Source organism: Oenanthe melanoleuca, chromosome 1, assembly GCF_029582105.1.
Source record: "Oenanthe melanoleuca isolate GR-GAL-2019-014 chromosome 1, OMel1.0, whole genome shotgun sequence".
NCBI lineage: Eukaryota > Metazoa > Chordata > Aves > Passeriformes > Muscicapidae > Oenanthe > Oenanthe melanoleuca.
The window spans coordinates 96,645,841-96,671,743 of NC_079333.1; the positions used below are offsets into that span (position 1 = coordinate 96,645,841).

At 38.2% G+C, this 25,903-nt stretch overlaps 1 protein-coding gene across 4 annotated transcripts in view; it reads left to right on the forward strand.

The window, feature by feature from the left end:
* The window catches only part of CDKL5 (cyclin dependent kinase like 5), a 128,510-nt gene extending 105,251 nt beyond the window's left edge, over nt 1-23,259 (forward strand). For 3 of the 4 annotated variants that reach the window (XM_056485227.1, XM_056485217.1, XM_056485237.1), the window contains 5 exons: nt 1,888-2,011; nt 9,274-9,376; nt 13,128-13,250; nt 14,342-14,461; nt 15,727-23,259. In XM_056485227.1, coding sequence (XP_056341202.1) covers nt 1,888-2,011; nt 9,274-9,376; nt 13,128-13,250; nt 14,342-14,461; nt 15,727-16,104 — 848 coding nt within the window. In that variant the 3' untranslated portion in view covers nt 16,105-23,259. The remainder of the gene's footprint in view (nt 1-1,887; nt 2,012-9,273; nt 9,377-13,127; nt 13,251-14,341; nt 14,462-15,726) is intronic. The other variant, XM_056485246.1, reaches the window with a different exon arrangement.
* The last annotated feature ends 2,644 nt before the right edge of the window (nt 23,260-25,903 follow it).

The window sequence follows — 25,903 nt, forward strand, 5'->3', positions numbered from 1 at the left end:
GGAACTGCATTGATACCATATTGTTTATTTGTAAATGATAGCACACTTTAGCTAAAAAGTATATCCACTGCAGTACCTTGTAAAGCAGAATACAATTTATCAGGGCAAAATGAACAAATTGAGTTAATGTAACCAAAGCAAGCAGTTACTTAATATTTTTAATTTTAATTTTCAATTCTTACGTACTTGTAGCACATAGACATACTTACTGATCTATTTCAGATGCTGTGTTGCCATGAAAGTGAAATGCTAGCTTTTCATGGCTTGAAACCTGTGGCATTTCTTTTGTTAAGACTTACTAAAGGTCAGGGTTTCCTACAAGTAAGAGCCCACTTACATAATTCCTGTTCAGAATAAACAATGAAACAGGTCTGTGTATGGACACACACAAATACACTATTCTGTTATGGCACACAAAAGAGGGTGATTTCTGAGTAGCTGCCTCATGGCTAAACCTGGGTAATTGTTTTGAAAAAGATGATAAGGGGCTAATTACTGTCCTGCAAGTGTTAGGAGGCTTGTGGGGCTCCTCTGAACCTTAAGAAGTCCCAATCAGCTGAAATTCGATTATGAGTCACCTAATAAGCCTAAGTAGAGTCACAAATCTCCCTCTGATCCTCTTCAGGTTGATCAGTTGGCTGATGACCTGATTTAGACACGTTAAAATCTGACAATCCTTGTGAGTGTCCCACTGCAATATTAAAACCTGTGAGCAGAACTAAAGCTTGTGCTGTTTTGAGTGATGCTTTTGAGTGTTTTTGTTGCAAATGCAACAGAAGATTCTTAAGAATTCTCAATCCTGAATTGCTTTCCCCTAAAAAGCTCCTAAAAAAAGCTCCTAAAATTGGGTATGGATTATCATTCTTTTTTATACATAGTGAAACAAAAGTACCAAAGAAGAATGACTTTCCATAAGTCATATGCTAAACAAACTGTAGGTCTGGGGTTTATTCAATTCCATATTATAAGCAAGAGGGTTTTTCCTCTTCAACTTTATCTGTTGAACAAATGTATTTTAGATGGACTTAATTATTGCTTTGTGAAGATATTATATTTAAATAATACATTGATAATAGTATATGCAAAACTGGTGCTAATAGTATATGCAAATTACTGTGAAAAAGGTAAAACCTTATTCATAAAATGTTTAGCCCTTGTATTAGAACAGTATTTCTTAGCATATACTTTTGTACTACAGCTTGAATTTACAGATGCTTTTTTGATAGATTGTGTGATGTGGTGCTGCATTAATGTTCCAACTAGCATTGGTCGATTTTTAATCCAGTGCAGGTATTTCTAGTGATATTCATAATTCTAATAAATTTATGTTCTAGCTCTGTATATAGTTGTGTAATTTCAAAAGCACATGTATTTGAATGTATTACAGGTATTACATGAATACATTACATGTATTACATACATGTATTATGTATTTGAAAAATACATAATAGCTGATTTTGATGTTTTAAATTTTAGTGCATTATCTCTTTGTTACATTGAAAATTTTTTTTTTTTCCAAGATGGGTACTACCTTTTTTAAGGTCTAAAGTGAAGATGAAGTATAAACTATAGTAGTTCATGTCTTTAGCAACAGTATTCCAACATCTCATTCTCTTTCCTGTTTTTAAATATCAATCACACTTAGAGCTCTCTACAAACAGAAGTGTTCTCAAATCTAATAACAATTTACACAAGTTCTTACGATTGTCTCATTTTACAACCAATATTACCCTTCAAGGATCACAAAAGTCAGCTTTTTTTTCAGTCATACACAACACAACTGTGTCTCTGCTCTCTTGTTACGGTAAGGAGCAGAGAGGAAGCAGAGAGGTGGGAGCTGGGATTTTTGCAGAGCTCTGTGTACATGTCTGCTGTTTCTCTGTTCAGTTCCATCTCCGCGTCCAGAGAGCACCTACATAGAAAACAATGTGTCAAACAGAGCCTCGGTGTTACCAGCAGACAGCACCACGGTGACAAACCACCCCAAGAGACAAACCACCTTTGATACCTGGTGAGTTGTAATTTGCACACACGTGTAGAGAATGGCAGGGAAAAAAATGGGGTTTTAGAAGAAGGGAAAAAACCTCACACTTTTCTTGAGATTTGCAATTGTCCATGTGCTTAGTTGCTTCCTCCAGCTGTACTGGCATAGCATGGCATGTTTTCTGTCCCCTTTTGAGCAGCAGGAAATCCTTCATTGCACCCATAACATGAATGCATTAAGGTTTATATACTTTTGTCCAATCCTTCACAATTTTTTTCCTGCTATTAGTCTTTAGTTAAAGATAGTACAAGGTGCTTGTGTGTGTAGTATTTATAGAAATTTGTGGATTCCAGAAGCATGAATTGTTAGACAAGTGGAAAAAAATATCAAAATGCATGTTTCCATATATAAATAGTACTATATTAATGAAGAATATTTTCACCCTACAATGGGGACCGCTGCTCTCTTTGTTTACACACAGAAGGAAATGAATACATTCTATGGGAAAATGGACTAAGCAACATCTTAATGGTGTATATTGATTTTAAAAGATTAAAAGCATCACATGGCTCGTTTATATAACATAGACACCTTAATTACACTAATAACATGACAGCATATACATAGCTTTGCAGGACTTAAAGGGAAATATTTTGTTTCTCTGAGAGCTGTTTGGCTCTAAAATACTCTTAATCTTATACTTTGTTAAATCACAATAAAGCATATTGAATAAAAATAAGCAGGTGGAGTTTTACAGGATTGGTGGGAGGAATGGACTGCATACATTTGCATGGTTCAACTATGCTTTATACCACTCTCTGAAACACTTCTCTCTGAAAGGGCCATAATGTCATGCTATCTAAACTGTTTCAATGGTTTGTTGACTTAATGTGTTTTCACAAATAACCAGTCAATTATGTACTTAAAAAGAAAGAGGGGTGGTGGGTGGTTGACAGTTGGTATTTCAACTTGTGGAATTCAGGTTTTATGGCTATGTCAGTAATAGAAGATGTTTACTCCAGAACCCTTCTCACCTGCTCTGATTCACTAGAGTCTGCTTCCTGTCCTTCAGTAGCTCCACCTACATCCATTTTCTGGAAGTTAGCTGAGGAAACCGGTCATTTATGTAAAAAGGTGGTACTTATGTTGTGACTTAAGTGGCTAAAGAAGGTATTTACTCCTACTGTTGAACCCTTTTACTATTTTACATTGTCCTTCCTATCTGGATCTTTCTATCTTGCATTTTAACATAAGACACTGGAATCTTGTTTTGCTTTATATATCATTCAGCAATATATTGTCTTGACTGCAAAGAAACATGTAATGTTATTCTAACTCGGAACTGAAAAAAATAGCATATGTTATTAGAGCTGGTTGGGAATTTTTTAATGAAGTTTTTTTTTGTTTATGTATAGTGCCAAATTACCAAAACCATAAACTTTTCAAAGGAACTGGCTGATACCCACTAACATTTATCATGAAGATTCTTCAGCTCCATGATGGAATTGCTAGTCAAAACCACAGATACTGTCAAAATAACAAATATTTTTGAGGTAGAATTATTTTTTAGGATGCAAGAAACTTGAGTGCAGGGACTTTGTTATTTAAACCAGAGGCTTGAACCAAGATCTTAGATCTAACAAGTGAATGCCCTAAACCAGAAGTTAGAGGTTATTCTGAAGGACATTGTCTGTTTCCCTCAATATATTTTCTTGTGGCTGTTTCATCTTGTTAAAACAGTGAAAGGAGGTGCTGATTATGGCATTGTGAAAAAGGCCCTTCATTAACTTTCAGACAGTCAGATTTAAGTCCTTGCTCCAGATTACTCAAATATTTTCACAAAATGGAACAGCTCCTTTGAGAGAAGAACCCACAGAAGAATAAGCATTTCTTTTTATGAAATGGAAGAAATAGCAGTACCTGCAACACCAAGTTACTGCTATTTTGGCATATGCTTATCTTTCTTTTTTCTTTTCCTACTCCCTATTTTCCCAAAATGTTTCCTGCCCAGCTCTACATGCTAACTCTGTTTAAGTTGTCTTGGCAATGGTCTAATGTTGTTGCAAAATTGTTCTGTGCCATAAATGCAGCTTAATCAGATTCCTGAGTGGTGAAGAGTGTGTGTTCCTCTACTTAATTTTCTGTATAGAAGTTGTGTAAATGCTTATGAAAATGTTGAAAGCTCTAATGGAATGTGATTCTGCTTACATCAATTTTATGATGAAGTAAATATTTGATGTTTGACTGACATGCCTAACTGGTACATGACAATTCATCTCAAATTATGAGTGACATGTATTCCACCTGGACTTGCCACTACTGTAAAATATTGCTTCTCATACTATTGCTCTGTGTTGCCTTTCTTCTGTCAAAGATTCTGTGAATGTTTGCTAGACTGAATTGTCACAGATGTTCCCTTGTCTTTGTGTGCATTATTTCGCTCTGTCCCCACTGTCCTGCCTTTTAAAATAAAGATGTTATAAACTTGACTTTTGTCATCAGATTTTACTCTTAAAATACTAGATCATTTCTGAACTTCAGACAACTTGATTTGAAAAAAGGCAATTTTTTTATCCTTCTAGAAAATCTTTTGTTTGATAGAGTTTAATTTCCTGCAAATTACCTTGAACTTGCTCATTTTCTTTTCTTATTGATACAAGAATAGATGTTTTATTCTCTTTTACTCATACAAGCTTTGTCCTGAGTTGGACAAAATCTGTAGGTATAGCCAAGATACTTAATTGTATTCTGCCAGTGTGCCAGAACATTGGCCTGAGTTATCTTTACCACTGTCATAGTTCTCAATATCTCTTTTGAATCGATTCCAACAGTACTCACATCATATTGGAAGGATTTGCATTGACTACTTACAAGATATTTGGGGACTTCTGGAAAGCATCTTTGTTTAGACCTTTTATGTCTATACAAATGTAATTGTGCTGTGACAAGCAGCTTGTCATATCTTCTCCAGCATATGTCATACATTTCTGCAAAAATAATAAAAAATAGGAACTTTACATATAATATTATTTTTATATGTATATAATATATATAAACACACACAAAATCTCTATCATTCAAGAAAAGAACAAAAAACTCCTCACTCTTACAAGAGTAAAAGGCTTAAAACTTTTTCCACTATTAAATTTCAAGGTTCCAGAACAATATGGTATTTTGTAAACAGGACGTGACTGACTCTTATATTGCTGTGTCAGTATCAGTGTAACATCATAGTCACACTTACTTTCCCGAAAGTAAAAGGTTACCAGCATCTGAGCAACTTAGTTTAGAGCATGTTCAGCTGTGTGTGCAGCATGTGTTGCTGCATTATAAACACTTTCCAGTTTAATGGAATTTGTAATAAAAAAAATCAGGAAATTGCAAATTCTGAATGGTATTCTGTATATGAGACAATAGCTCTGGGGTTTATTCCAATTAATAAATCCTCCTTTTCCAATGAAAAATAAAAAAATTGCAGCTCCAAACAGAGTTCAGATTTGATCTTTTGATTTTTAAGCTTTCAATGCCAGACTTTCAGACCATAAAGTTATACTGTGGGCTTCAGCTTGTGGGATTGAGATTCTTATCTTGAACTATCTCTGATTTGTTTCATTAGTTCCTGACATTTTTTTGCCTTTGCTGAATGATAACTGCCCCTAAGGGTCTTACTTTGAGTGAAACCAAAAGTTCAGCTATTTCAGCAACTCCTTCATTAGACAAAAACCTTACTCATGTAATTGTGATTGGATCAGTAAAGGGAGTAGTACATGAGGGTTTCCAAGCCAGGCTGCCTGCTGAGATTAGAGTGCTGCAGAATAACTGAAACAAGCACAAGGAATTGCCTCCCAAAAGAAACTGTCTGCAGTATGACTCTCTCTATGGCAGCATGAATGCAACATGCTTCCTATTTTTTCTTTTTAGTGAATGTAAATCAGCTTGCTTGCCACATGCATGTTTGCTGCTACACCTCATTGCACCTGCATGAAGCTTTCCTACTAGGGGCAATAAATAAGAGTGATAATCACAGAATTTCTCTTTGTACTTAGGCCTTTTCCAAGTGTTTCAGACGAGAATAACATATGTGTTCTACATTATATGTCCTAAGCATGCAAAAGGTACACAAAGATAAAATAACAAATCACAGCACATTTTGAGTTTGGTTTCTGCTTGAGAATGAGCTCTCTGAGTGGGGGCTCTTACCTAGGGCTACTCTTATTTGCTGGTAAAACAGACAGGACATAAAAGTTTCTGGTGGAACTGTTTGCTTTCAAGAGCTGAAGCTTTATGCAAAATACCAAGATACTTGCGCAGCATGTTCTAAGAGTTTAGTGTTGTATGACTCTACCATACAGATTTTTTTGATAATCCTAATTTTTTCCTGTCTATTATCTGAAAATCATCTTTTGGGATGCTGAAAATATCCCAGTGTTTCATCATCGATCAAAATGTTCTGCTCTATTTTTACTCAGTACAAAATCCTGGTGTTGAAGCTTCCTGCTATAATGCTATATATGTTCACTCTCTTCACATAATGAGCATGTGTTTTGAAGCAGTTGCTTTTCAAGGTCAATGCTTTTTCAGACAACTGTACTGCAATATGAGTCATAGGAGTTAATGACATAAACCATTCAGTATAAAACCACTGGCTTTTGGGTAAGCAGCAATTGAAAATGAGCAGTTCTCAGCCCCTTATTTTCCAATTCTCTCTGGTCACTGTAGCCATAAAGAGGAAATGATGGTGCAGAATTTAATTTCTCTCCTCTCTGCTCAACTGCTGTGGAGAGCAGTTTTCTTATCCAGGTTCACTGGGCCAAAGAAAAGAATCACACTTGAGTGAATCTGTTTAAAAGTATGGCAAAAATTGTTCCAAGCTTCACTCTGAAGATTAACTTCACCTTTTAAAATATAGCATCTCCATTTTGGAATAGTCTTTGTAGTAGAAAGCTATAGCAAGACATTGAAAAATGTTAAAGGATATTGTAAAGTAACCTCCTGGGCTCTTGCTTATGATCTGACAGATCTTATGATCTGCTCCTCAGTGGACAGCAATCATCAGGTTGGTAATTTGCACTGGGGCTATGGTTTGGGATATACTTGCAGATGTGGATGTACAGGAGCTCCTTTGGGGAAAGGCTCAGAAGATTCTTAGTCCCATTTACATGACTTTCTGAGTACAAGCAGGGTACTTGGGGTGTATGCTTTCCTTCAACTTTTCTGACAAATCAAGTAAAAATCATTTAGTAAATAATTCAGCAAGTGTTCTGTCTGCGTTAAGTCAGACTCCTGAGTTCACTAAATCTAAAGCTATCTGTAGTCTTTACTCTGGCTTTTTCCCTGGTGCTTTAAGAATGCCTTACACCTGTCACACTACTTACAGTAGCACCAAATACAGGGATGTGACAGCAACAGGAATCCTTAGCAATCCAGTATATTTAAAATATGTGCTATAAATATAATAATAATTTGTTTTTCCCCCTTAGTAGTATTGCAGTTTCATGCACCTGAATGTATTTTCTGCATCTAGATATAAGTTCCCAAAAATCTAAATTAGGGAAATTTCTACCATACTTCCTGCCTATGAATCTTTTTGCTAAGACCATTCTCTTAATTAGCAGTTGCACTTTATTACAGGATTTAAACACTGCATTTATACTTAGAGCCAGGTAATATTTCAAGCTCGAGGTGGTTTTGTTAGAAATTGAGGAACTGATAGCGCCTACCAGAGTGAAATGGTTTCGTCAATAAGGAGGATGACTCCAGTGATTTCTACCCCAATTATGTTTTTCACATTTATTTGGGAAAAAGGTCAGCCTGGCATGTAGTAGCAGCTGAATCACCAGCTGATAGCATAGCATTTAAAGCCAGAATTAGAAGCCAGGGACAACTATATTAGACAGTTAAATGTTGCTACATTCCAGGCGCTCCAAGAAAAGCTGCTCCTATTTGTCATGCAGAGCTCTTAAAACAGTGCCTTTCCTTTAGTTTTCCATCAAGACAATAGAATAATTTTTTTTTGTTTTCATGCAATTTAAGCTTGAAAAGGGACTATTAAATGACCTGGAATGACTTTCTGTGTGTTAGTTGCTATTAAATGTTGTCCATCCTCTGGAATCCAGGCCCAGAGGCAGACCTCTTGGCTATGTTTCTCCCAGATGAGTATTAGTCCTGATTTAAAATGTCAAGGATGGGAAATCCACTTCACTAAGGAGTTTGTTCTGGCAGTTAATGATGTTATTGTGAAAATCAGTGCCTCATTTCTAATATGACTTCTTAGGCTTCATCATCCCCCTATTTGTTATATCTTTGCCTGTTAGTTTAAAGATTTTTCTAGTATTCTGTAATTTCTTTCTGGATAAGTAGTTGTTCATCATGATCAAGGAAACTAAATATTTGGGCTGGTTTGGCTGTCTTTTTAAACACACTAAAGAGATTGAAATCTCTGAAAGTATTTCTGTGATGCTTTCCTGCACCATTTTCAATTTTCAAGTTATTTTACAGGGCACTAGAACTTCATTCAGTTATGTCTCATCACTGTCCTTGTAAACCATCTTTTTACCCCATTTAGATACTTGACATCCATGGTTTGCTGTGTATATTGAAAGTAACATGTTCTTTATCAGCTTAGTTGCTTCAGATGTGTAAGTTAAGAGTTAAAAGGCAGAAGTTCAGTCTTCAGGCAAGTCACCTGTTCTATTTTTGGGTCACCTCCTTTCGCCAGCACTGTCTCACTCACGCTTAACAGACTAACTGAAGGATTTAAGTTGACATGGACAACAGTAGATCCCCAGCTTCCCCGATGATAAATTTGGAACCATGTCAGCAAGGGTCAGGAAGTGCAATTGAAAGTGGTTCTCTCTGGCCAACTTTGCAACTCCTGGTTCTCCAGCAAGCAATGGATAAACTGGACCTGTGCTTTTATAGCTCATCACCATTTGTATGTTCTCTCAGATATGCTTTTCATTTTTCTAAAAGACCTCGTGTGTGATATTTTGGTTCGAGTATTAAATTCTGGCTTAAAAGAATACATGCATGCTTTCCTTTTCCCTAAATAACTATTCATTGGTTTAAACTAATCATTTTACCCTAACACTGTGTACCTCCTGTCCCTTGTAATAAGTCTACATGGTATTTGTGTAGTAACCCTGGAACCAATGAATGCTAAAACATTAAGTATCTTTTTACTTTAATCAGTAATTTGCATTCTTTGGCATCAGATCTCAGTATTACACAGAATTTACAAAGTCATACCATAATAAAATTTCTCTTACAATACCTTATTTCATATTTAGGAAAAGTCCTGAAAACCTTAACAGTCACTCAGAACAGCTCAAGGAGAAAGAAAAGCAAGGTTTTTTCAGGGCAATAAAAAAGAAAAAGAAGAAATCTCAAAATGTAAGTATGCAGCATTTCTATTAGAAGACTTTTTTTATTCATTTTGAATTGTAGCATTTCAATATGCTAGATTCGTACAATGCCTTTGTATTATTTATGATTGTGTGTGTGTATACACTTGTTCTTTTATTTTCTCTCTGCACTATATGAAAGTCAAATTCTTATCCTGTTCAGGGTTGATCTTTCTGCCTTTTCAAATATTTTTTCACTTACTAGTCCTGTGCACCTTTGTTCTCATTCAGACTCTTTGAGAGCCAGTTTTGATGCAAGTTTTAAGATGATGTTGTAACAAATTCTTTTTCAGGATATGGTGAACCATTCCAACAATAAAAGTAAATTTATTGTTGCTTGTCCCCAAAGCTTGAATAGTTTCAGGCACCCATACAAAGAAAATGAGACTGTTACAAATGAGAATTCTTTCCAGTCTTTTTCATGGAAGTGTCTTGGTAACAGCCTCTGTCTTCTTGTTGTGTTCCTTATTCTGCTGGAATAAGGATAATGTGTCTAAACCATTCTTAAGTGTTTTATGTTTTGTTGAGGGAATGGATTGTGGCTTTTGTTATTCAGTATAAGTCTTCGATGTTTCATACGTTTTTACATTTTTCTATAGTATTTGGGAGAGAGAAAGGACTTTCTTTTATGGGAAAGTAGTGGTATACTAACATATCACAAAGTTTTATGAGCTGAAGTAACCTAAACATCTAGTAATCTCATTCTTAAATGACAGCTCTGGAAACAGTAAAACATTTAAAACTGTAATGTTCCTATAAGTGTAAATTCAGGTATAGTTTTGAAGACTCTCAGAATTGAGTAAATCATGCAAAAGGTGGTGATTTAATGAAAATATTTACTGTCAAGAAGTGAGGTGATATGACTCTGAGTGTTGGTGGAGGGCTGATCTGTTGAAAATTGGGAGAGATTATCAGGCTTTTTGTTGTTTTGGGGGTTTTAAATTTTTTTTTTAACTGCGTGGAACATGTGCATGTGTATATAACTAGCACTCAGAAATGCACCTCACCTTCCTGGTGAGCAGGATTTACAGCAATGGCATCCACCTCTCCTTCTGAACTTGTTCACCCTCATACCTGTATGCAGCTCAAACATGATCATTTGTATTAAACAAATTAAATGTCTAGATTATAGCTCTGGGACTGTTTGATGCCAAAATGTCCTGGTAACAGTAACACACCTAAGGCCATTGGTTCCAGTGATGCATTTTCAAGTGGGAGAAGGTGTTAAATTTGCATTGCTATGCTGTACTATACTGTACTCTGATTCCAGCCATCCAGACATGGTGGCAGACAGTGCTCCAGTAGCTCACCTGATAGATGGTATATTCATTACCTCCACATTCAATTGTGTGAAAGAAATACAACCCAGTATGTATTTCATACATGTAATACATAGTGGGTTGTGAAATACATACTGGGTTGTGTTTCCTCTCAAAATCTGTAATACATAGTGGGTTGTGTTGCCTCTCAAAATCTGGCACTTTACAAAAGACCTAAATCAAAAACTCCTTAATGTATAGCTACCAAAACCATTGCTGATTACAAGCTAAGGCAGATTTATATATAATCCTTACTTGTGTTTCTTCTCACTCTTTAGAGGGGTAGAGGGGAACAGAGAGAGAGAAGGGAAAAAACTCTTTGCTACTCAGAGCTGGTATCTCACAGTAAGATAAATAGTGAAATAATATAGTGATGCAACTCCTACATCCTCAGCTAGAAACTTGCTGAGATCAACTTGAGTTTTGGATCAAACCAGAGCTGGAAAAACCTCCTTTCATGTATATTTACAGGTGATTACCAGGACAGTACCTAGGCATAGGCTGTGCCACTGATATATGCACAAGTGTGTGGCTCAGACACTGTTCCTTTTCCTTCTTCACCTGTTAGTTGAAGACATCTACCTAACAAACACTGGGACAGTCTTTAGGATCTTCCAGCACAAAATAAAATTACTGCTTTCAATTCAGCACCAGATTTGGCTTTAGTAGAGTAAAAGCTGTTCACAGCACTGTAATATTAGCTCTTCAACTATACATATAATGTTTTCTATGAACTCCTATTAAAAGTCTTAACAGACAGCTTGTGACTACCCAAGGTTTTTTGTCTGAGACCTACAATTCATATAGTGTTCTACAAGTATGAAATTCCAGTTATTTATTCAAACACAGACTTTCAGCAAGAAATAACAAACTGGACCTGAAAACTGTCACAGATCTAGGAAGCACTTAATAGCTAGCTGTGATTTCCTTCTGATATCCTTTGGCAAGTCTCATTTTGCTTCGTGATCATCATCACAGGAGTCATAAAAGATACCTGAAATTGGATTAAAGACATCTTAGTAATGTCATTCTCAAAATATGTACTAGCCCAGAATTGATCCCAGTTCCTGACACTTCTTCCTGCAGGTTGTTCCCATGAATCATTCTCCCTAGAGTTCTCCAAGTGCAGTACCTGGTGGGATAGCAATTGTTACTGCTGTTATGGGAATTCTTTGCAATATTGTTTCTCCAGAACTGTTCTTATCCATTCTCCTTTTCATCGTTTGAAATGTTTTAGTAATGTAGCAAAAGGTTTTGAGGATTGTTAGAATTACAGTTTTATGTCCTCTGCCGCCAAACAATTTGATATCCATGAGGGTTGTGCACAGTGTCAGTAGGCACTATCTTCAGAGAAGCCTGAGTTTTGCAGATTTTGACACTTGTTTCAAGCTAAGGGTCTGAAGAAATTTATCTGCTTTGGAAAAAAACAGTTGCAGGTGAGCATTTCTCTTAGCAATGCCTTCATTCTTTTTTAATTTACTGATTTTGAAACAGGAAATTCTTCTGACCATAAAGTTCCTAAACATAAGCTATGCTAATTATTGATTTTCATTAACTTGGATGGAATCTAGAAGCTGAAAGCTGTTTGAAAGCTCTTGCTTTTGGTACTGCACTTGTCATTGTATTTAGTCATACAGTAATTCTACTGCAGAATAAAGATTTCTTCTGATAGGAAAATGCAAGGCACAATATATGTGTCCTATGCTTGTTTGCACCTGAGCATGGGGAAAAATAGACCCATTTATAATTCTAGTGCCTTATAGCTCTGTTGTTCATGCATCCACTGGTAAGCTCTTTGGTTGTGCTGCAGAAATTAAAATAAAACAGCCAGTGTACTTGCAGCTATACGTGAAGTTACTAATGGCATATTTAAATGGCATCTAAATGGCATATTTATGTTGGAACTGAAATAATTCATCTTGGAACCTTAGCTCTTATTGCAAGTTAAAAATAGAATGCTTTTTTTCCCTAGAGTAACTATCAACTGCTTGTTCTGTTAATAACTCCTATTACTGTTAGTGTATATTTTCTTTATGTAAAAATGAGAAATGTCATACTGCTATAGGTCATTGTCAGAAATACAAATGATTGCCAGAGTAACCGGATTTAATTCAAAGCTCAGTAAAGTCAACAAGAGCTACCAGTTACTTCCAAAAGCCTTAGAAATAAACACATTCTGTATTCCTAATGAACATGGGTTTAAGAATAGGTGTGCTGATCTTTTTTTACATGCTTTTTATGCGTTAAGTTCCTTGAATTTGTTCCATAGGCTTTTTTTCAATCATTATTTTATTTTCCAAAAGCAAATTATAGGCTTGATAACATGTATTGTCAAAAAAAAAGAAAAAGAGTTAACATAGTAAGGGGCAGATCTCTTGAATTGAAATGCTGTGCATTTAGTTTTTGTGTCTTATATTGCAGACAGACTCAACCAACGGCGAGAATCCAAGCATCAAGAAATCCCTCTTTCCTCTTTTTAATTCAAAGAATAATTTAAAGCATAGTTCTTCTTTGAAAAAACTTCCTGTAGTCACTCTACCAATGGTATTAATTTTTAAGTACAGTAACACTGCAAAATGCTCCAGTAAATTTGTTTTAATGACTACAGCAGCATGTGGTTTATTTTCATGGTATCACTTCCTCTTCATGCCAGTTAAGTATCTTGGGCCAGTTCAATAAATTTAAGTAAAATTGGCAGTTTTGTTGAAACAGATTGTGCCTAAATTTTTTTTTCAGTATTTGAGATAGTGAAAATGTAACATACACAGTTCCAGAGAGAATGAGCCTTGGGAGTAAGAGTGATGAAGGGAAATAGTTGTGAAATTGTGTATGCTTAAGATTAAACTGTCTCATTATGTTTCATTCAGGAAAAAAAATTAACCTAGTTTGGTTTATAACTGTATTGTAAATACATAATTTTATACAAACTATTCCTTTATATACAAATTTAAATAAATCTAACAATGGATTATCTGGAAAGAACTTTAGCTCATGTGTCTGTTGTATTTTTGTTTGTCTTGATTGTTCATGATAAAAGACAGCTTGCATTAAAAATAGATTCTATTTTGACTGTACTCTTTTTACTTAGAATTCTTGAAATGAAATAAAAAGCTACATGTAAGTTTTAAATTATCTTTCTGCCATAAAGTTACAGCTATTTCTTAATTTTTGCTTTGGTTTGGCATATTTGTGGAGGAGAAGAAAGATGGGAATAGAGAAAGCTTTTGGTTTTGTCATGTCAGTTAGGACATCAGTTTTGAGGGATTTTGGTCTGCTTCACTCTGAAGCCAATTTATAGAACTGATCCATGGTCTTAACTGCAGTATGGTATGCTTTTTATATGAAGATGAGGCTCAACAATATTTTGATTTAAATTTTTATTTTTGAGGCCTTAACTGCTCTTTCTTACAGCAAATAACACTAACAGCATGTGAATGCTTTAAGGGCTAAGGGTAGAGCAAATCTGCATGATGTCCACAGCCTCTTGCTCTTACTATGGGGAGGATTATTGAGAGGTCATTGCAATTCTGCTGCAGTAATGGGCTTCACTTGAGTTCTATAATTAACTGTGGGAAATTATTTACAGCTATTGTTAAGAAAATATTAGGAGACCAGTATTTAATATTTTGTTGCAGATGCCTAACGCTGAAGGTCAGGATCTCTTGGCATTACAGAAAGCCATTCATTCTTCCAATCACCAGAGCAGCAGGCAGAAGGATTGGCATCCTGAGAAGATGACAGAAATCCAGCCTCATGTAAGTGGCATTATCAATTCCCTGTATATTAATGTCACTGATGTACCTTGACAGGTTTTTCTCTGGTGAACAGAAGAATTGCATTTGACACTGTTTCCCAATTTTCTAATTTCTCGCTCACTGGTTGTAAAAAATCATGTGCCTGCAGTCCTGCATAATTTGTTTTAAATATGGACATGAATGACAGGGAAAAGAGAGACTAAATGTCATGTCAGTCTTTGAGCCCTTTGAAACAGTGGTTGTACTTGTGTATTACATGCAAGCAGTGTTTCAGTGCACATCTGTGGTAGTGCTGCAGTGCAGTACAGAAGCCCTCAGGTCAGCTCCGTAAGGAATGGGGAATCCTGAGGGTTGGCTGCTGCTCAGCCGAGTTTGATACTTGATGTGGTCACCAAAGCACAGAGACCACATTACAGTGTGGCTGGCACAGACTGCAGGTTCAGCAGGCTACATTTTTGGAGCATAGCACTGCACTAGTGCAACTTTATTTTCTCCAGTTCTAAAACCAGCCCATTGGGCAGTATTTGGGAGGGAGTGTCAGTGTCATGCTCCGTTATTGTCACATTGGAAACCGGAAAAAAGTTTGTTGCAGCTGCAGTGTTTGAAGAAACAAGTTGCTCTGTGAGCTGTGGAATTTAATGAGACTGCTTTCACACCATTTTGTGTACTCAGGCTTCCCCAGACTCTTGCTGCCCATTTTCAGTAACCCCATATCACCATTTACCTTCAACCTGCTCACCAGTGAAAGAAGCTGTGGGAGACTAGAGCTGCCTATCACCCAGCTGCCAGCAAACAAAATATGTGACTTTTGAGTTCTGCCAGACCCTGTTTCAGTGCAGATGGTTACTCAAGACTCACTCTAACCTCTAATTTATGTTTACAACATTTTTAAGAACTTGTATTACTGAAATCTGTTCCTCATAAAATGTGGCTGAGGTTCTTAAGTCAATAGCAGGAGAAGTGACAGATGGACAGCTAATGCAATTGTCTATGCCTGCATTTTCAAAGGATGCAAGGCTAAAGTAATTGATGGGAGCAATTTTTACTGAGGGAGAAAATGTTCCCTCTTTTCTGGTAACTAATAGATTGGACTGTGATGAGAAGACATTTCCTCAGGTGTGTAGTCATAGCTTGGGATGAAATATATCAAACAGATCAGAACTAAAAGTGAAGAAGTCCTGTAAAGTTCGAGGTGTTCAGTTCAGGACAGGACAGCTTTTTCATGGGAGGTCTGACACGATGGGGCGTTTCTGCGTGTCTTTCAGAGCCAGCCGTTAAAATCTCTTCGGAAGCTCTTGCACCTCTCTTCCAACCATCCTGTCGCCGCCGAGCCCCGCTTCCAGCCCCTACCCAGCCAGCCAGCCAAAGCTGCTTTCCCCGAAGTGCGCATCCACGCCATGAGCCAGAGCTCCGGCGGCGGGAACGTGCGGCCGGAGGCGCAGCCCAAGAGCCGGCCGGCGCTGCAGATCCCCGGCCAGCTGGAGCCCACCTGGCACGTGTCCCCCGTCACCAGGAGCGTGGGCGAGGGGCCGCCCTACTCGGAGCAGCTGCCTGCCAAGAGCGGACAGAACGGGCACTCCTACGGCCGGGCCAACCGCGCGCGGATGCCCAACCTGAACGATCTCAAGGAGACGGCCTTGTAATGGCGCTCCAGCGACGCACGGCGCGGGTGGAGACCAGCCGGGGGAGCCGTGGTGGGTCTGCACTTCCAGCTTTAGAAAGGTGTGCAATATGTACAGGTGGAGCTATGCTGTTCGGCACCACGAGAGAGTCAGGGATTATACAGGAACACAAGTGGAACTATGAATTACCAGTCATCAGAAATGGCGCTGCATGCCAGGCAGAGTGTGCCCGTCAGGGAGAAAAATGCATTTGCATTTTCTCTCATTTACATTCCAGCTTAGTGCACCTCTCTGTCTGAAAGCTGGGAGACTTCTGGTATGTATTGGCACTTATAAGGGTGAAAACATTGTCTAGACCTATGCCCTTACTACATTTTTTGCTGCCTAGTTAAAACAGTGGGGTTTATGTGATAAAAGTGTATCCCTGTTAAGGGTTTAAAGTTAAATTGTATGTCTTAAATTTGTTTTTTAAACTTCCATATTTGATAGGATTTGTAATATTTATTTATGATGACCTAATATCGTACTGTTATAATCATATCTTTTATGTTATAATGTAAAGTTATTTTGAGCTGTTTGAAACATTGTGAAGCAGTGCAACAGCTACAGTAGTTTCTATAAAAAACTAACAGTAACATTTATATATTGCATCGGGAGTATTTTATTCTATATATAAATATATATATAAATGGAAAATAACTGTCTGTTTTTTAAATATACTCATTTAAAAGAAAAGTATCGTTATGACACTATCTGCCATATTTTTTATACATTTGTGATATAAAGTGCAGTATTATACTTCTAATAAAAGGAAGTTGAATGTGGATATAAACGTGACTGTAACAGTATGAATCTTGCTTGGCTATGAGAGCCCAGTATTATAGGCATTATAGGTTGCAAACAAAAGACAACATTCGATACCAAGCTTTGTTATGGGATATTTTGTTGGAAGTATTGGCTAAATGTAAGAGACTGCAGAACTGTACAGTAATCTAAATGTGGTATGTTCTCCCCTGTGTCCTTAGCTTTCCTAGTAATATTGATGGCATTTCTGCATCAAGAGCACAGAGCCCCAGTACCAAATTTTTGTTTCTTCCAGAGAGATAAAGTGCCCCATGACTACAAGCGAAAGCAGGTGCTCTTCCACTTAATAGCAGGGGTGAAAACCAAAGAAACACAGCATGAATTGCAAGTGAAATGCACAACTTTGACACTTAAGCATAGCATGGCACTGCAGATCATGACATAAGCTTTTATGCATATGTGTATTTTTACATCTCTAGCAATCTATTAACTAATAAGATAAACGCTGTATTAGAATTTAAACTACTCTTGCACTTTTTATTATATTTCAGGATGTATTTAAAGCTACAATTCTGATATTTGGATATTGAGGGAGAAGGTTGCCATGCAACTTGATTTCTCCTTAGGTCTTACTGTCCAAGTATTCCCATACCCAGTTCAGCTGCCAGTCTCAGCAAATTACTAGATGTTGGGTTCCAGTCTCCTGTACAACATAGTTAAAACTGCTTTACCTTGGTGAATGTCAAGTGTAGCAAATATACACCCTGATTCCTCTGTTGCTACCAACAGAGTAAATCAAAGGTGAGCCAGTAGGAGTCAAAAGAGTTATGCCAGTCTAAACTTTGTGCAATAAGAGAGCCAGGCCTGTAGTGTCAGAACAATACAATCTTTCCTTTTTAAACACATTAGTTCTATTCCCTCATTACTCCACAGCACAGTTTGTTTTCTAGATACTGTCCTCATAAGACACCTTTTCTTACAAATACACTGTCTTTTCCAAAAAGAGATTAACCTGAATGTAAATTGGATGATTTAGCCATAGATGTAGTTAACAGAAGCAGCCAGGCAGTAAAAGCTGAACTTTTGACTTGGATAACAATGCAAACTGGACATGCTGTTCAGTACCTCTTAAGTTATACCAAAGTTTTAACAACAGCAAATTCGGCACCACTACTGTAAAAATTGTTGTCAGAAAGAACAGTATGGAAGGATGTTATATCAGTTTTGTCCAGGACTGAAAATAAGTCTACTAAATTTGAAAAAAAAATAGGAATTCTTCCTTTGTCAATTGCCTGCAAGAAATGTGCATGTGATTTTTCTACAGATAGATATGATATATAATATCTCTCTATATATGATATATACTGTATTGATATATCATATATATAGCATATATAAATACAATAGACATGAAAGGATATTCAGTTTTTTTCTCAGTTCAGTGGGCATCCAGGAAAGATATCGTGATTTTTACTTGTTGTCACTGTCAGTTTAGCAGCTTATTTTAGCAGTCTCTGTTAGATTCATTGCTTGGTCTCAGCTACATGAGCCCTGTTAACCCTGCTTTGAAAGGGGCTGATGCCACTAAAATCCCTCACTCTGAGAGAGTGGGGCTCTAAGCAGTTCAGTTTGAATGTATCTTTTGGGGCAATAGAGATGGTGAAGGGCCTGGAGCACAAGTCTTGAGAAAGTGGCTGAAGGAGCTGGGGTTGTTTAGTCTGGAAAAAGGAATCTCAGGAGGGACCCCATTGCTCTCTGTGACCACCTGAAAGGAGGGTGTAGCCAGGTGGGGGTCAGCCTCTTCTCCCATGTCTTAAGTGAAAGGATGAGAGGAAATGACCTTCTGTTGTGCCAGGAGAGGTTCAAATTAAATATTAGGGGGGAAAAGTCACCAAAAGAGTGTTCAGGCTTTGGAACAAGTTGTCCAGGGACATGGTGCAGTCACCAGCTCTGGAAGTGTTTGAGGGATCTGGATGTGGCACGTGGGGATATGGTGTAGGGGTGACTTGGGGTGGTTGATGGTTAGACTGGATGATCCTAATGGTTTCTTCCATCCTTGATGATTCTGCATTCAGTCTCACAGGGAATGTTCAATCTAGACTCTTCTGTGCTTCGTGGATATGTATCATTTGGCCTCTGCAAGGTTTTTAGCTTGCTGGGAAGATCTTCATGCTGGGAATGATGATACTGGGCTATATGTGGTTGTTATGATTTCTAGCAAGGAAAAATGTTTCTAAAGGATCTTTTTTTCTCTGTATCCATTAAGTTATATCAGGGTAATCCCTGACTGTACATATAGCTGTTTAAAGTAGTTAGTAAATCTTCAAAGGTGACCCAAGGAATGTTTTAGTATTTGGTGGCCCATATTTACAGAAACTTGTTTCTACTTCATACTGCATTTTCCTCTTGAATTCAACAAACTGTAGTAGCTTTCAGTTGAATACTAAATTGTGTTGAATGTATGTAGTATTTTCTTTCTTCTGTTGGAAAGAAATTCCAGCAGCTCGGCCAGCTGGTGCTGGGATGAATTGTGTATTTTTAACTTGGTCTAGCTTCCCAATATTTAGAATATGGCTAATGTGATTTTGTCAAGGTTTTCAAAGGAGTCTTATTATAGTGACTGAGATTTTCTGACTTATTAAAGAGGAAGAGAATTACAGAGCAAACTATTTTGTGTGAGCTTTCCTTTTCACTGGTCTGTGAGTCCTGTACTACATGCTCTATAGATTTATTTAGTATAAAGGCTCCTAGTTAAACTGCATTTTATTCTTTGGCAATCTTTTGCCTTATGGCATCACTGATGATGTGAATAAAAAAGGAAACTAAGTTTCAGAAATTAGTTGTGCTCATTTTGCAGAACTCAAGCTGCCTAAACTTGTCTATATGTTTTTGTTATAGCTCTTGAGCTTTTTTACCTAAAAAAAAAACAAAGCACCTTAAGCTCATCCTAACTGAAATTGTGTAAGTGTCTAAGCTGTCATTTTTAACTGCCATGTAAATGTATTAACCTAGAACATCTGTTATCAGCAGACCTGGCCACAGAGAGCAGTCCCTTTGACCTATTTAACACTTCTTGCTCCATTTATTGCAGTCCAAGCTTCGTTGCCCCTCTGAGAGGTTGCCAGGAGAGCACTGGGCAGAGTTCTTGGCAGGAAGTCAATGATCCCATATTTGTCTCTTAAAACATTCCCCAAACACCACTTTTAGATCAATTTTAAAGCAGGCTTCCAACTTCCAAGTGCATGTGACATCCTTAGGTCATCATTTGGCTTGTCATCTTCCTCTCTACCACACCAGCTTGTTTCTGGGACCAAGGCTGGAGTGACTCTTCAGGAAGCAGTGGCCTGTGGTAGGCTCTTCACCTTCCTTGTCATTGCAGTTAGATCTCTTCAGAGACAAATCTCACTTGTTTAAAAAGCTACATACCAACTTTTTTCTTTTTTTTCTTCAAAAGGTGATGAAGTGTTAGCTGAGTAGACTCCTGGGTTCACCCAGAAAAAGCTGCATATTCTCAACAATTCTGTAGACCTCCCTATAAGAACACAGGGAACCTAGTGGAATACAGATTATACAGCTCTGAAAGCACAGTTGTGATCTAGGTAGCTAAGGCAAAACCTAGCCACATTAAACGGGAGCTCTACAAGTATTAGGGGTTTTATTCATGTTTCATTTTTTTTGTTGTCTTGTAACAATTTGATAGGGAGACATGCTTCAAAATACTTGCATGTAGTTAATTCTGTACATGTTGATCACTGTCAAAGTAGAGCTGGAAGAATATTTGCATCCCAGCCACACAAAGAGTATGAAAAGGATAGCCATATATGATATACTGCAAATTGTGGGGTGGCAATGAATGTTTATTTTTTCCATTCCAGCTAGTACACATATTACATCTATTAATGGGATAATATCACAAACCATGCATCTAGGCTGTTGCTCATGTTAGTAGGCTCACCATTTGAAATAGGATTGCCACAGAAGGTGGCTGGAAAGGTGATGTGCCCTATGTAACCATTTTTGAATAACCTTCAAATCAGGACACTATTTAAGAACAGGTGCCTTTCCCTACACAGCTCTATCTGGTGGTATGATATTAACCATTCATTAGCTGGGTTTGTAGTGAATGAGGAAAAAAGCCATTTGACTTCTGGCCTTTTTTTAAAAGGGGGTGATTTGAGTAAACCCTTTTAATATAACAAAGTTTGGAAGTTCTAGATGTTGGCACCTTTTTCAAATGGTCAAGCAGCAGCAGTGCATCAATTATCAGGCAAGTGAAGGCTTGTGCTGTACTGAAGGTTTTACTGAAACAGAAGATTTCTCATTTTGTAATCACAAAGCAAATTTCATTAAAATTAGCAAAGTAAATTTTTAGGAGATCCTCTTTCAGTTGTAAGAAAAAAAGCTGTGTTAGGTCATCTGTTCTCTCAGTGGACTTCTTAACAACTACCACATGAGACAACATAGGAAAATCTTATGGATTAGGTCTGAATTTTACTTGTTCTAAGTTCTGCTTGGATACAGAGTTGTGACCTTGTGTTCAGCCAATTGTTTGATGCAAAAGCTGGGGTTTGACCTACTCAGTGGAAGATGCATGTGAAGTGTGAGAGGACTGGCCCCACTATGTTTGGTTGCTTTCATTCCACCAAATCAGATTGCTTCTCAGGCTCTTTTAGAACATAAAAAAATATGCAGCTGAGCAAAAGTGACTCTTGAAACATGGCCCAAGAGCCTGAACGTGGAATTTGTGTCTTAGCCTATGAATGACTACACATCTCTTGTCTTCTCTGCAAGTCAATCTACCTCCTCTCTCTTGCAGAATGTGGTTGAGGTTGGGTTTTTTTTTCTGAGATTATTATTGACTCCAAATTTTGAAAAGACATCTATAAAGATTGTTCCTCCAGGTACTGTTAGCAACCATGTAATAAAATATTGTTGGGCCTTGATCTGAAATACTTCTGAAACCTCCAAGCCATCTGAGCTCTCCCTCTAGAATCCCAATGCCATCCTTTGCACTGCTTTGCAGTCTTCCCTTGGCCTTCCCCTTGTGGTTCTCAAATATTGCAGTTGCCTTGTTCTTTGTTGTTTCTCTAGTGCAGATTTTCAGGGAGTTAGAGGCCTTATCTACTACTCCACCCTATTTGCTGTTTTATTCGAACAGCTATCCTTAGACTTGCTCAGGATTTCCTTCATTTTACTTTTCCATTTCATCTGGGTGAGATACCTTACCTCATTGTGCACCCACCAAAACACTTCCCAGGCTTTTCGTTCCACCAGGTCTCTGTTGTCACAGGGCATTGTTTCTCTGGATCCTTTTTGAGAAATGCAAGGTGGCATCTTAATTGTACAGGTGTAGAAATGTGTTGTGAAGTAGCTGCTGTCGTAGAGCTTCCCATTAGCATAAGCATGTTCATAGCACAAGGTGGAAGCCGCTCTTTGATTTTCCTATAGGGTATGAACCTCTTGGTGTAAACTCCTGACATGTAAATCCAGTGGCAGAGCTTTTAACTCTTTAGTTACAAGGCAAAACTTTAAGCATAGGGAACTGTCTTGACTTTCCTTTTTTTTCTTGGTTTTTTTTTTTTTTTTTTTTTTGCTAGTGCACATCTTAGACTCGTACTACTGAAGGATATAACTAATTGAAAGAAATAACTTTATATTTGGGTATATGGAACAATAAGCTAAAATCCTCCCAGAAACCATAATTTTATTGGAAATTCTATGCAGGCATTTTAAAATCTGGTTAATCTGATAAGGAATTCCGGGACTGCTTGGGTCTCCACTGTAGAATGCTTAAATTTAAATTTGTGTCATTTGGAAGAAAGAAGGAAAAATGAAGTTTAGGAAAATCTTTTTTTTTTTTTTTTCTTCACTATCTGCCAGTACAAGATTAACAGGCTGGGGAGGCAACTTTCAAAACTTATAAATTTATGGATAAGATTCCCTGATGTTTTTTAACAGCTACTAGAAATCTAAAGCGCACAAACTTTTAAATCTACCGTGCTTTCTGTTGTGGAAGGGATATGTTGTGGTGTTAGCCTTTTTAATCCTGGAATACAAATTGATTTTAAAATGTGTTGAATATGTAGGGATGACTTCATGCAAGTTAATAAACCATTTGTAAAGTGTTTGTATACAACCCTTTGTATCATTGTTGTTGGTACACCTTACCAAATTTTTTTTTGAGCATGTATTCCATTCTTAACTTCTGTACAATTTCTATTGTTGCTGTAAATACTCTAAAAGAGAAAAAAAAAATCCTGTGGTAACCTTAATTATCAGCATGGAAATGGTTAATTTTTACTGAGCACAATGTATTTTTGAATGGGCCTTCCAAAATATGTCTTTAATAAAAATGCAAATTTTGCACTAGAACACTTGATCTTATTCCTGACACGTCTCTTGCAGGGCACCTCTCCATACGTTAGCTTGGCTCAGATGAGTGGAATGGACCAGAACCAGGACTCCTGTGCCCAGTGGGTCACTGCCAGGTCCTGGCTGACTCCCCCATCTGAGAGGCTGCTTGTATCTGTCCACAGCCTGAGATTTCCATGGGGTGTTTCCACAGGGAAACATCTCGGGAACACTTTGTTGCCCACCATTCCTCTAGTCTCATTGCAGGATGGATTCTTCCTTTCAGGGCAAGAATCTCTTCTCTTCTCTCTTTTGAAAAGTACCAACCCACCAAGCCCCTCAGCAGGCACTACCAGAAATTAAAAGGCCCTGACAGCTTCCAGCCCACAGTCTTCACTGCAGGAAATGTGTCATGATGGCATTCCATCATTGTTACATGTAAACTGAGACACTTCTAGACAAGTGTTGAGGTGCCAGAATAAAAAGTTTTGATTGCTTCCTCTTTAATGTATCCTGGCTATGAGGTTTTTTGTTACTATGTGCAGCTTTAAAAAAACTTTAAATATTTCCCAGCTAGTTGCTCATTTTTTGGAGTAATTGGAAGCAAACTGAGGAGTAGGGACCACTTTTCCTGGCCTCCCTTCTTTCCCTCTGAGCTCCAGCAAGACTTGCTGAAAGCCAGGACTTGCAGTCTGTTAGATCCCTCTGAAACAGCTGCCTGATGGGTTGTGCAGCAACCACAGCCTTGTGAGACCAGGCTGCTGCCCGTGCCTGCACTGAGCTGTGCCCATCACCTCCCCAAGAGGGAAACTTCCAGCCTGAGCTAATGGCTTCAGCTTCCACCAGGACAAGCAGTCCAGCATTTTAACATTCCCATCCAGAAGTGGGGTTGAAGTGCATTTCCTTGAGGTGCCCAGTGCTCTGGGGGATTTGGCTTTTCTCTTAAAACCTTAGTTGGCTCTTCCAACAATCTCATTTAGTTCCCCTTGCAGAGCCCCAGAAACTGATCTCCTTGAAGAGGTTGAGCATTTCCATGTGGTATCCCCAGTGTAGTCAGGATTAGTCCCCCAAGGGATGGAGGGCAGAGTGGACATTTTTCCCTGGGTGGAAGTGAAGGGATAATTCCTGCATGTACCCATTAAGATAAAGGGGCTATTGACTTACAAATGAAATGGCTGGTCTGGAGCTCTGAGGCAGTCTCTGATCAGGTAACTTAAACTGGGTACAAACTTCTCAGCACTATTTGTTCTTTCACTTCTCTCTTTGCATCCCATCCTAAAAATCCAGGTCATAAAGCTGAAAGCAGTTATTGGTCCTACTTCCTATTTCAAATCCCTTGTGTTCTATGCAGTTGCAAAGCCATACATTGGTCTCCCTATCTTTGCAGGTCAAGACCTGCAGGATTGTTTAACATCTTTGTCAGTAACATTGGACAGTGGGAATTGGAATGCACCAACCCCTGTTGTGCAGTTGACACACTGGAGGGAAGGAACCCATGCAGAGGGAGCTGGGCAGGCTTGAGAGCTGGACCTGTGCAAACCTCATGGAGATCAACAAAGCCAAGTGCAAGATCCTGCACGTGGGTTGAGAAAGTCACAAGCAGAAATAGAGACTGGAGGAGGAACAGATCAAGAGGACCCCTGAGAAGGACTTGGGGCTGCTGGTGGATGAAAAGTTCAGCATGAGATGACAAAGTGCATGTCCAGCACAGAAGGCCAGTTGTATCCTGGACTGTATCAAAAGCAGTGTGGGCAGCAGGGTGAGGGAGGGGATTCTCCCCTTCTCTGCTCTAGTGAGGCTCCCCCTGGAGTGCTGTGTCCAGGTCTGGGCCCCCCAACGCAAGAAAAATGGGAACCTATTAGAGCATGCCCAGAGGAGGGTCACTGATTTTTTCACAGGGCTGGCACACCTCTCCTATGAAAACTGGCTCAGAGATTTAGACCTGGAAGAGAAAATCCTAGTGAGACCTTACAGCACCTTCCAGTACCTAAAGGAGGCTGCAATAGAGCTGGAGAGGGACTTTCACAAGTGCATGTAGTTATAGGACAAGGGGGATTGGCTCTAAGCTAAAGGAGGGCAGGTTTAGATTAGATATTGGGAAGAAATTCTTTACAGAAGCTGTGGACTCCCCATCCCTGGAGATATTCAAGGCCAGGTTGGATTGGGCTCTGAGAAACCCGGTCTAGTGGAAGATGACCCTGCCCATGGCAGGGAGATAGGAGCTAAATTATCTTTAAGATTCCTTCCAACCCAAACCATTCTGTGATTCTATGATTGTGAGGAAAAGCTTTTGTGTTTATGTAATTACACTTCAGCTGGTGCTGTCTCACTTTCATGATGGCCTCAATCACACTGTTACTCCAACATGCTGAATTTATGCAGAAGTGGAAGTCAAATGCAATTCTAAAAGCATTTTAGGACCACTTAATTAATTAAGCCTCTCAGCACTCTTTATATAAGAGGCAGAGGTTAAGTGAATTTCTAGAGGTCAATTAGCAAGTGAGCTGCATAGCAAGGATCAGAACAGAAACTCCTGCTTTAGCAGGAATCATTTAGCTGCAAGTCAGAAATAGGTCCCTTCCCCATGCAAGCTGGAGAGGTGAACTGCAGACAAAGGACAGGGCAAGGCAAGAGGCAAATGAACTGTGAAATGCACTGTGTTCCA